The sequence below is a fragment of the Nasonia vitripennis genome, chromosome 5 (genome assembly GCF_009193385.2).
Source record: "Nasonia vitripennis strain AsymCx chromosome 5, Nvit_psr_1.1, whole genome shotgun sequence".
Lineage (NCBI taxonomy): Eukaryota > Metazoa > Arthropoda > Insecta > Hymenoptera > Pteromalidae > Nasonia > Nasonia vitripennis.
This window is the reverse complement of record NC_045761.1, coordinates 1,987,343-2,000,058: the sequence shown is the minus strand read 5'-3', so window position 1 is coordinate 2,000,058 and position 12,716 is coordinate 1,987,343. Positions and strand designations below refer to the sequence as shown.

The following is a 12,716-nucleotide window of genomic DNA, read 5'->3' as shown; positions in this document are numbered from 1 at the left end:
CCAGCAGCTCATACCGATAAAAGCTTTTACCAAAAGAGAGAGAGAGAGAGAGAGAGAGAGAGAGAGAGAGAGAGAGAGAGAGAGAGAGAGAGCTCGTTCATTAAATTTATTTCGATGAAACGATCGAGTACAGCGCGTATAGAGCTCGCCCCTCAATTTTTCAGCCGTCGTCGAGTAGCCGTGTGTTCGTTAACAATTAAACTTATTAAAAGTGCGCCAGTGCAGTGCAGTGGGTACAGGCGAGCGGGAAAGCTGTTTTCGATACAAATCCGGCTGTGACGTTTAACGAACGATGGCACGTCGCGAGAGTGCTTTGATTTAGAGGACAGTTTGATTTCCGGGACGGGGCACAATAACCGCCAATTTGTAAATCGCCTCGTAAATCTCGAGAGCCGAGCTCTCTCTCTCTCTCCGATGAATTCCACCGGCGGCAATTTGTCCGATTGCATTAAAACATAGCGCTTGCGCGATCGGAATAGAGAGAGAAAAAGGAAGAAGCGAAACGTACGGGACTATTCTCTCTCTCGTAATTGTTATGGGCCGCGTGAACTATGGCGCGCGCTGGGGGGTCAGTTTCGTAATCCCGGAAGTTGGTTCGGCGCCTATTAATTGGCCGCCCCGACGACGCTTTACCCTCTACTCTACACCCCGCAAGAGAGAGTTGTTGCGCGCGACCCAATTTTTTTCACGCCGTGTCGAGCTTGTTTTCAACGCGGCTCGAAAAATATGAGCCTCGACGCGCCCAAAAGCGACCCGCGCTAATATTCTAAGAGTGGCGTTCGTCAATTTGCAAATTGATGAATATTGATTTTAGTTGGCTTTGTTTTCGCCACTGATACCGAGCCCCATCCGATGGAGTGGGCTGCTATACTTTTCGGGCGAGATTTTAGTTTGATTAATTTGTCTTTGTTAGTTTTGAATTTATACAGCGACGCGTATCCGATCATTTTGAATGACGCTGAATATAATTACTATATAGAATATCATTCGAGCAGAATTCGCGTATACGCATCCGCGGTCAATCACTCAATCGGGCGGATATTACGCTGAATCGCGGAAAATTTCAGCGAACGAGTGGATTAACTTTCAACCCCCTCTTCTACCACTCGGCCACTCGGGGAAAGTTTAACAGTTTCGGAAACAACTTTTTAAATTTAGCATGAGTGTAATACCGCACACGTAGTAATGGTGTCGTAAACCCAGCGCGCGTGCGAGCGATCGGATATTCGTATACGATCGTTAAAATAATATTTGTGCATAAATTCCGAAATATATGTTCATCGATTATTTGCGACGAGTAGCCGCCATTTACGGCCCCTCTTGTAGAGAGCCGCGCGATAAAAATATGCTTCGTCGCCCGCGCGCACTAAAGCAATTTGTTTATTTATACAGCCGGAAATAGCTCCATACGCGATCGCGCGGCCGCTTATACGAGGGCCATCCCCGCACGCACGTGTGCTGAAGAAGACGGGACGCAAGTTTGGCCCAAGAAAACAAAGCGCAAAAGACAGCCGTGCGCTGATGCTTTCATCAGGAGGCGCGGCTATACGAATGATGACGGGAGTGAAATGAAAGTTCGAGCCGGGGATTATGCGGAGGGAAAGTATAATGAATAGAGGGGAATATAACTCCGAGTGGACTAACTGTCCGTAACTTGATTATGCTCTCTCGTCAGAGCCGGACCCTTTGCTCACCCCCTCCCCTCTCTGTCGCGCCCTTTCTCGCACTCCATACTCGCGCGCGAGAGAGCACTGCAGCACAAGAGGGGGAGAGAGGGACCGACAAAGCGTAAGAGCTTTGCTCGGTTACTCGCGGCGCAGTTGTATTTTCAGCGTTAATTACATGCACGTGCCTACCTGCTGCGTGTGTGTGTGTGTGTGTGGGCAGCGTGTGTACACACACTGCACGCGCGTCTCTCTCGCGCGAGAGAGAAAAGTTGACACGAATTATTAAATTACCGGGAAAATATACGCTTTAAACGCATAATTAAATCTATTCCGAGAGCGCGGGCCGGCTCTTGGTGACGAAGTGTTTTATCCGCCGGGGGACAAAGTTATGACTGTACGCCCGTGTCCGAAGGAAGGGTTCTAATTAATCCGTAGAGGGAGAGAGAGAGAGAGAGAGAGAGAGAGAGAGAGAGAGAGAGAGAGAGAGTGAGAGAGAGAGAGAGAGAGAGAGAGAGAGAGAGAGAGAGAGAGAGCTGCGAAGCTCGAGTTCTTTTTGATTAGTCCGATTTCCTGCGGCAAACTTTGTTGCCAGCTTCAATTAGGCGCGTCATATTCTGTATACACATTATACGAGAGAGAGCGATACGCGCGCGCGTCAGTTTGGAGAATAAATAACGCATCCGACCGAGCTGAGAGAGACAGAGAGAGAGAGAGAGAGAGAGAGAGAGAGAGAGCGACTTTAATGCGACTCTTAAAAATAAAAGCCGAGAGTCGCACGGCGGCCGAGGTGAAAGAGGAATTTATTTATTAAAGTTCTTAGTTTTTTAGGTCACTCGCGCGTGCGAGAGCCGAGCTTTTACGAGCTGCAGGTGAGCTTGCGCGCGCGGGGGCGTATTTTAAAAGAAGTTTGCCACCGGCAGAGAGGAGCTGGAGGACAGAGGTGAACTCGACGGAATCTCATTTGTAAAAACGCTATTTTCATTATTCCCAAGAATGGATTGCACGGACTTGAGTAAGAGAGTCGCCTTATTTTTATTTCATTACACGCGGCTTTCAGAGAATATATACTAACGCATACGCGGGTTGCTGGGCGTTGATGAAAAAGCTTTTGTTCGTAAGTCGCTCTCTCTGCCTGGGAATCAGGATCCGGCGCTGGGCAGGTTTTTCATCTCGAGCTCTGCACAACTCGATGCAATAATGTAGCCGAGCGTTAATAATAAAGCTTTGTTATCGTTCGTGTCATCCGGGGGTTTAATACGTTTAGTTTAGAGCGAGAGAGAGAGAGAGAGAGAGAGAGAGAGAGAGAGAGAGAGAGAGAGAGAGAGAGAGAGAGATACTTGACGTATTTTCACAGCGCGTTTTAATAATTGAGTGACGGCGGAAAGGGGAAATTTTATAATCTAATAAAATCTGCATCGACGTATTACCTCTTCGAAGCTTACGATACCTTTGATTCACATTTATCCACGTGTATTTTTGCCATCTCCATTATTGATTTACATCCCGTTCGATTATTACAGGTGTTCTCTCGTGCGCCGCTGCAGTGAAGTCCTCGAGATGGCCGAGCGACAGGGACGGAGCCGTTACCTCACCATCAGCATCTTGCACATCATCACCATCATGTGTCAAGGTAATTACGCCCGATTATTGTAAACGAGTGTGTACAACCTCTTTCTTCGGCGTTCTTTCCTCGTCGAAAATGTTTTCGACACATTTCACGCGGCAATTTAGCGCAAGAAGACGCGCGCGTTTGCCGCTGACAGCGACGGCATCCGTAGTCTGCATCTTGAAACATCTCTCCTGATGCACTCTTCGAGTAATTGTGCAAGCTTTTAACGCGGCGGAGAATATCTTGACGAATAGGGTTGTCGCGCGCAGTTGCGCGTCAGAAATCCTGTACTTTGCAAATGTACCGGTGTTTGCTTGTCATTACCGCGCGCTTTTTTCTCTTGCCACAGCGAGCCCTTTGAAAATCGCGCTTTGTCCGGAGCTTACCTACACCTATTATATATACGTACGGGTATAGACGCGGACACTTCGTCGGCGGGATCAAGCTCGACTATACGCGCGGCAGCGCCGGACGACCTCCATAAAGCACTCGCAATTTCGGCCGACTTTGACGAGGTAATTTAAATATATATTAATATAACAGGTGTAACATTATGGCCGCGGCGTGTTCCGCGCGTATTAATCCCGAGTCCGGATGAGGCCTCTGCTACTAGCAGCTACCAGTAGCTGTAGCGCGGTCTGTACACCGGAGGAGAGCGAGAGGTGGAGAGGCGGTTGGCTGCACGTGCCTCGACTTCGGCCGAGGCGCCGGGTTACGCGTACAACCAATCAACGTGCGCGGCTATGCATACGAACGAAGCTACTTCCATACTCTCTCTCACTCTCGCACCCTCTCTCTCTCTCTCTCTCTCTCGCGCTGAATAACCCGTATAACCCATCTCGAATAAATTCAAATCTCACGTCATACGTTCGCTCCCCGAGCGCTGTATACGCGTGTACGAGTTTCGCGTGACACGCCGTTACACACACACATACACAAGATGCATATGGGAGAGAGAAGAGTGTTTGGTTACAGCAGCGAAGACGAAAGAGAGGCGCTGCTACTGCACGTCTTTGGCTCCGCGAGTCATCTGTCAGTTGCAGCCTGTGAAATTTTTCCAGCAACTAAGACTTGTTTATTCAAGCTGTGTGCACGTGCTCGCTTAATTTTTCAACGCTTTTTCCGATCGATCTAAAAATTTTTTTACCCAAATTCTTACACCTCCAACGCCTACTCTCGCATTGTCCGGGGGCTGCTTTTAAAAATTCTCCATCCGCTTTTCCCTCCTCCCTCGCGCTCGGGCTTTATGTACACACACTTTTTCCCCAGTCCATATGCCCGTTACTCTCACGCCGGGCTTATACCTGCGCACGGGCGGTATAATGTCAGTTTATTAGGCAATTTCGCGGTGCCTCGGCGTAAAAGTACGCTTTGAGAGAGCGAATGAGCTGCGAGACACATGCGCGCCCGCTTCTTTTTCTCGCTCTGCGCTTTAGTACATCGTTCGCCGCGAGAGACGACGGCCGAGCGCTCGCAAAAGAAATGCATAATTAAAGAACGCTGTATCTTTCCGCGGCGCAGCTTTATTTCTCGTTAACGGAATGTCGAGCTGTCGACCCTTTTCCTGGAGCGCGGATTCGAGAGTATAATAATCGAGGGGGATTTTTTAATTGCGTTTTTATGAGCTCGACGAGACGTTTACGAGCTTTGATGCGGATTGTGCGGATCGTTAGTATCGAGCCGTTGTGCGAGCGGCTAATGCGAGTGTAAGTCGTTCTCACGGAATTGGAAAGAGAAATCGTCCATTTACAAAAGTTCATTCTGTAATTTGTCGCATTCAAATTTGGCCAGCCGTATACACACGCACGCAGCAGCGCAGATCGAAAAACTGATTTCGTCCCACTAGCAATTACGCGCAAGCTTCGTTCGCGTTTCATCTCCATCACCCTGATCAAATCACTCGGCTCTTTCGCAGTTGATCTCCCTCTGCCCGCGCGGTAAAACCGAGGGATGCGCTCGGCACTTTCCAATACGAAAACTAATTTGCGCAATCTGCGAATGGATACAGCCGGCCGCGAGCAAATGTCGAACCAACAATTACAGCTCGCGCGCGTAGTCGAAACGCGTCCGGCTAAAGCGAGTAGGGGGAGAAGAGCTTGTGCAAGCGCGGGAAAACGATTTTTTTCAAAGTGCTGCGGGAATTTTAACCGGGCCGTTGCGCGAACGCGCTCCGACGGCCTAGGACTGTAATGGCCCGACTGGCTATTTGTTTTAATTATGCCGCTACGCCGCGTCTCTTCGTTAACACGCACGCGCGTCCGAACGAATTGCAAAAATTCCGAGTTAATAAGAAAGCTCCCATGCTTGTTAAGCGAATATAATGACTGGTGGACGAGAGAATTATGAGGTTTTATTTCGGCCGCGGATTATATACTTTTATGTAACACGCGAACGATTTTCGCGTTTTTCGTACCTATTAATAGGGACCAAAGTGACTCTTTTTTGACCGGCGGGCAAAAAAGTTATTTTAGCGGGCAATAAAAACCTTTATTCAAACATATTCAAACAGCGGGCAATAATGGCCTTTATTGCCCGCTAAAAAGTCTTTATTGCCCGCAAAATTTCTTTTGTTGTAGTTTTAAAAAAAAGTTGATTTTGATAAATTTGCATTATTTATTTATTTTATATAATGTTTGAACAAGACAAGAGCACGGTTGCCGTGTCAAAAAATAGTCACATCAGTCCCTCTTAACACGTACGAAAAAACGCGAAAATACGTCCGCGCGTTACATAAAATATGGTGTGCACCAAGGGCTAAGTGGGCTTTTTGGCCTCGTGGATTTTGCAGTACTCGTCTGCGGCTCGTACTGCAAAATCCACACTCGGCCTAAAAAAGCCCACTTTACGCTCTTGGTACACAATATACTATTATGAGCTGCGTGCGCTTGGATTCTTTGAAACGTTTTTCCTTTTTCGAATCATTATATTCACGTCGTTAATGTTAATGACTTCGGAAAGCGGAATTGCAAACATGGTGCGGGGGGCTATTAAATTCACTGCTTTTCGATTAAAGTATACTTTTAAGGTTCTTACAAAAGAGAAAGTTTTCAATGACTCTCGATGCTGCGCCGACTTAAAAGAATTAAAAAGTAATCATCCGCGCAACTTTTAGTCGCAGCTCGCTACACACGCGCGCAATAAAACGCCGCTACTGTTTCCCGCCTCGTTAATCGTAAACTTGATGGGTATTTTTTTTTGTCTAGTGTATGTTTTTGTGATCGAAAGTGCCGCCGCGACTAATTTATTTGTCCAAAACAAGGCCAGCATTCCTCGTGGCTTGTTTCGAATGCATGAGTTCTGGCACAAACAATAGCGTGCGCGCGCGACGTCGATGTGAAAATTGATGCGTTATTTTATCGCACAGCGGCCGAGAGAGAGAGAGAGAGAGAGAGAGAGAGAGCGAGCGAGCATTACTCGTAAATCGGTTGGGCTGCCATACTCTCGCGTTCCCTCTATGTGTTTCGCATTTTGTAACTCTGACAATCGACGTTGCAGCGCTCGCTCAGTGCGTTCTCGTATTCATGGCCCGATGCATTATTAAATGCTCCATAATTTGTTGGAGGCTGAAATATTAGATTTTATCGGCGTCCCGTCGTTATTTGCGATATTAGCTATCGTGATTCTCCCGCACCATCGCTGGCTCGAGTTTCGAGCGATTCGCTTGCGCAATAGGTTTCATTCCTGACGTAACGTCTATATACATCCCGCGCATGATTAGAAAAACTATATATTATGGTTTTCGAATTGATTATATCTAGCGAATGCATCGTTTAACGAGCTTTCAGTCAAGGCATGTTACATCATTGTTGCTGGAACAGCTCTCTCTCTCTCTCTCTCTCTCTCTCTCTCTCTCTCTCTCTCTCTCTCTCTCTCGAGCACACAAAGATGGGCCTCAATGGACAATATGATCCAGTTATCTGCGGCCATTATAAATAATCTCATTGAGGCTCGGCCGCGAGATCACCACATTGTTATACCCTTGGTATAATCTGTCGATAACAACAACGGCCTGCTGTTGCTGCGACGATGCAATTTAATTATTTCCAAGCAGACGATCATCTAATTAAATCACTTCGATGATCTTCCGTATGATCGTGCGGGTATAAGCCAACATCTTTCGCGTATTCGATGAAAATATACTCCGCTTGCGTCCTAAATCATCGCCGCAGTCGAGCGCGGCGGCAGATTTACTTCTCTTTGAAAACTTGGAAATTGAATCCCAGCTGCTCGCTGCTGCTCTGTTGGGCTCCATCTCCATCAGAGTATATCCACGCGGCGGTTGTACGACGCCGGGAATTCCCACTTGTCGTCGCGCCACTATTTTCCGGATCGGCGGCCCGATCGAGCTCTTGCGTCTATAAAGTATTTTACACCGCGGCATCGCAGCCTCTACAGCTCGAATAAAAGAACCCGATACGCGTATATACCAACACATTATCGCCGTTACACGACACGCATTATCACGTTCGCGCGGGGCGCGCGTTATTCGCCAACTGATTTACGGGCGCGTTGCCTCATTTTTTTTTTCGACGTGTAAATAGTGCTGTGTAATAAAAGCTCGAGTGCGTTATACGCGGAGTTTAACGTATTTTACGCGAGCTGCGCACAAAAGGATGATCGTGCGCCGAGCTTTTCTTTGTGAAACGCGAGGCGCGCGATCGCTGAGGCCTGATTACGCGAGAATTTGTAACGCATATTATCGGAGCCGCGATTTATGTAGTGTACCGCGCTGACGACATCGACCATACGTAGCGCTGCGCGTGCGTTGTTGTGCTGATAATAATTGGCCCGCGAGGGGCGAGCTTATTTTGATTAATACACCGCACGCGCAGACAAGGGAAAACTAAAAGGCTTTCATACTGATTGCGAATCGCGACGCGTTGAGCTTTTAGCATTTTCGCGTTGCAAGTTCTCGGGTGTCGTTTGCAAAAGCAGCTCGGCCTGCGGATCGAAATTTCTTTAGCTTTGTCGAGGATTGCGAAAGTTACGATTAACAGACGCGATTCGAGAATTTAATGAGAAATTCTCCGCCACTGCTGAGCTTTGAGTAACTTTGTAGTTTAGGTGTCGATGAACCCGTTTGTTTCGCGCGATGCCAATCGAGAAATTCGTTGCGCAAAAGAGGCAAGCGCTGCTACTCGTTTTCTGCTTGCTCGATCGTTATGCAATGCAATGTAAATAGATTAACTTTAAACAAGCCCGTGTTGCAGCGATAAGCGATCGGTGAGTCCCTTTTTTTGACGGGACGTAAAAGCCGTTCGCAGCGAGAAATGGAACAAGAGAACGGGTAACATAAGGGAATAAGGAGTATGAGACGTGGGGAGAAAAGAGGAAAAAGTGAAAAGGAAGGCGAGAGGGAGAGAAGGACGAGTATATAAGGATGAAAAAAGGAGAGGAAGGCGCGAGTTCGAGAGAGAGAGAGAGAGGGGCTGCGAGTTACTGCCGTTGGGGAATCGAAGTTTTTCCATTCGGGTGGAAATGAGAGTCGAAGTCATTCGCGTACGTATATGACTGGGCGCTAGTCATACCTTGAATATCAAAGGTTACCTTTTTCATCAACTTCACTTCTTTCTCAATGGCTTTGGAAATGCAGTTTAACGAATGTAAATTGCCAGCCAGCCGACGTGTCTCTCTGATGGGAATAAAAAAGTTTACGTGACACTTTTATATTTGTCGTCGCGCTCTCGTACCCTATACCAGTCTCCCGCGACGCTTCTCGCGTTTGATTGCTGTTTACATAACTTTTTCGTCCCCCGTTCTCCCGGAATATTTCACGTTATACACACAGAGTAAATCTCTCGTCCTAATGAAATTCGTAGGCAAAACTGCATACAGGATCGATTCGAGCTAGAGGAGCCGATCGAGCGAAACAATTACCGCATATAGCGCAGGCGACACTTATCGATAATGTTCCAGCGCTCGTGTGCTCTCGTCGGGACTTTATTGATGTCATCATTCGCCGGTTATCTTTTTCGCAGCCGCACGCGGGAACTTTTTACTGTCGCGCGCGCTCGTTCTTGGCTTCCGCCGACTGATTACGTAGTCGATCGCATAAAGCCTCGTAAAAGTGCAGCAGCAGCTCTCGAGGTTAACTCGCGACGATTACAGTGCAGTATAGCAGGGGGGCGCGATCGTTAACACGAGCTGTGGGGCGAATGACTTTTTAGAGCGGAATCGAACTCCTCGATCTACATGTCAATGGCCTTTGCCTGTATAGAACGTCAAGGTTGAGCGGATCAGGTGTCGCGCTGGCGGGAAAGAGTTTGAATAAGAAAAATGGGGTAAGTGGAACGCCCGCGCGCGCGCCGGATTCTGACTGCTCCACTGCGCTGCACCGAAAGAGAGAGAGAGAGAGAGAGAGAGAGAGAGAGAGAGAGAGAGAGAGAGGAAGAGGAATATCGGATGATTCGGCTTTTATTGCCGCGCGAACCCGTTACGTTTTGGTTCGGCGTTTCGTGCATGGACTCTCGTATTTCATGCTCACCAGCGGGTTTGCTTTGTACTCGCGGTGGCGGCCATTTCCTTTTTTCCTCCGACTTTTCGCGAAAACCGCGAGCGCGGGATTAGGCTGCGAAGTTGAGTCGAAATATATAGCCGGAATTTCATTAAATTTTCCTGGATCGCGAATTGATTCCGAGAGAAATTGCGATATCAATTTTCCCGGAACCAACTGTCAATGACGCTTTTTCTTTTTGCGAGGGAGCATATTCGGGCGTAAAATTAATACGCCGCTGCAGTAATGCAAAGGAAAAACGAAATCGACATTGACGCGTGACGGGATTTTTTATTAAAAGATAATGGGTAAAAATCGAATCATCAAAGAAACGGCGTTTATTACGAGATTCACTTTCGGCAGTACTTACCAAATGCACGTGCGTTAACGTTATTCGTCGAATTATCATTAATTTGCCGTCGGTGCACTTACGATTCTCGCAAATAAATTCTTTTGGAAAAAAATCACAAATATACGTCGTATAACCGAAAAAAGTTAAAAACTGCTGCAGTGTCGTTCCGCGAATAATTCCCAAGAAAAAACTGTCCCCGTTAACTGCTTCGAGAGAGCGCGAATTATCGCGTAACCGGTATACAGAAAAGGCGCCGGCATTATCTGCATTCCTCGCTCGCTGCTTAATTATCAAAGCCGCGTGATCTTCCGTCACGCGAATTTCAGCTCTGCATCCACACGCGCGTCGGTAAAACGAATAAGAGATCGACGCGAGTGCATGTTTATATCCTGCGCAGCCCAGAAGGAAAAAGAGGCTGTGTGTGTGTGTGTGTGTGTATAGCGACAAGTCTCGTTTCACAAGTGTCTCCGCCATCCGATAACACTCAGAGATGGATTGGCTTTTTCCTCACTCTCTCAGGGCTCGCGCGCGCAGGAACAATTTTATCCCGTCTGACTATTATCCATCCTCCCCTGTATATATATATATATATATATATATATATACCTACCCCATCTGCTTTTTCCGTCCGCGACTCGTTTATACTTCCTCCCGGCCAATTCTACCTCTCTTTCCTTTCTTGCTCTCTCCCCCCCACCCGCTGCCGGCACACTCGTTTCTTGCCGTCCGCTCGCATTCATATTTCCGACCGCGATCGCGCCGACGCTACCGCCGCTGTGCGAAAAAACCGTAATTGCATGAAATATGCTCGGCGAGCCGAGGCAAACGCGCGCGGAGAGTATGGAAATAAGCCGAGGATGAATTTGTATGAGTGTGCGGTCTTGGCTTGGTGGGGAATCTCTCGCGCTCGTGATTTGCGGCTCTACTGAGCTTTTTTATCAAGAAATTTATCTCGGCTGCGTTTGCCGATCGCACGTCGACGACGAGTGTGCTAGTGTTTAGTTTATTAAACGTATATAGAAAAGCGCATTCGCAACCAACATATTACATGGTGGTACACAAAGTGTGTACGCGGCAAATTTATATCAAAGGCCGTAAAGCTCCTTTCATCTGGCCGCGAGCAAGAGTTTCCACCCCCGGCGGTGCGGAGCGCACTTCAATAACAGCCTCAGCATAACACCAAACTCGTGCATTCCACTCTGGCAATAATCCGTTTCGCGCAGCGCGTCCTCGCCTGAGCTCTCGCACACTTGCACCGCTCGAAATCCCTCGGCGGAGGATAAGGTCGCAGCTTGTAAATTGCGAAACGCGGTATACTTTAGGACGCGCAGCGTTGATTAAGCGAAATTGACGCTTACACACGCGCAAGAGAGAGAAAGCGGGCACCGCAGTGCGTCATTGGTCACCGGCTGCTGCTGCTGCTCGAGAGAAAGAGCATCTATATTCATTAAGACGATTTGCCTAAACTCGCCGATGTCAAAGTACCCTCCAAGGACAACAGAGAGAGAGAGAGAGAGAGAGAGGGAGAGAGAGAGAGCTCTCGCGGCTAGAGGAAAACTTTGCGGACAAGGCAGGGGGGGGGGAGGATGAAGCAAGGTGTATGCAGGACCAGCTCGTCCTGTCCAAACAATTGATATTATTCGATATGGAAACTAGTATTAGGGTCGCGCGCAATCTTTCCCGAGAAGGACAGCTATGCGCTCGTGTACTGCCCTTGCGCACTGCGTCCAGAGAGATAGCGAGTCTCGTCTCTATATACCGGTGGCTTTGCCGTTATAAACCGTTTCCTTTGTCCCCACTATATAGTCGAGCCGGCGCGTGAGGGAGTTAGCTTTTTTCTCTTGGAACTGTTCCGATCGCGTCTGACCGAACTCGGGCTTTTCTACTGCGAGCAAGCGCGCTAATAATTACACGCCGGCCGCATCGCTCAGTAATACCCTTTCGACATTCGACATTCGACATTAACTCGACGCTAAGCCGGCTTTGCCGCGGGCCGATACAACTACCCCCCAAGGCTTCCCCCACTTACTCTCTCTATATCTCTCTCAGCCTCTGCTCGCTTTTCCCCTGCTTTGCATTAATCGTTCGTTCGGTCCGCCGCGCGGCGGCAAGATACTCTCTTAATAACGCGCTTACGGATTTCTCAAGACTGAGAGGATTAATTAGCGAGTTATATGGCCATTCCGCGGGAGAAAGAGCTGCCGCGTCGGCGCGTCTGCGAAATTACGTTTGGGAAAAGCAAAGTTTCGCGCCGATGAATAATTCAGTTCCTCCGCTACCGCGTGCGTGTACAGCAGCGGCGTCGAAATATATATTGGCAAGTCCTTCCTACCTTTCGTTCGGTGTTGTGTGGATTAACAGGTAGACATTTTTTTCGCTGATCGGCAAAAGCCTTGGTAATTAATCGACGATAAAATGCAATCCGATGCACCACAGTCTCTCTCTCTCTCTCTCTCTCTCTCTCTCTCTCTCTCTCTCTCTCGTCGAATCGAGTGAATTATGCAGGATTATTTTTCGAGTGTTAATTCCTTGCCGATTATTATAATATAATGCAAATGGAGAGGTCGGATCAGATTGAAATTAAAGCGCGATCGA

At 48.0% G+C, this 12,716-nt stretch overlaps 1 protein-coding gene across 3 annotated transcripts in view; it reads left to right on the top strand.

Moving 5' to 3' along the window:
• LOC100122873 (lachesin) overlaps positions 1-12,716 on the top strand; it is a 139,226-nt gene that overhangs the window by 5,004 nt on the left and 121,506 nt on the right. For all 3 annotated transcript variants that reach the window (XM_008203652.3, XM_008203651.3, XM_016986967.2), the window contains exon 2: positions 3,188-3,297. In XM_008203652.3, coding sequence (XP_008201874.1) covers positions 3,225-3,297 — 73 coding nt within the window. In that variant the 5' untranslated portion in view covers positions 3,188-3,224. The remainder of the gene's footprint in view (positions 1-3,187; positions 3,298-12,716) is intronic.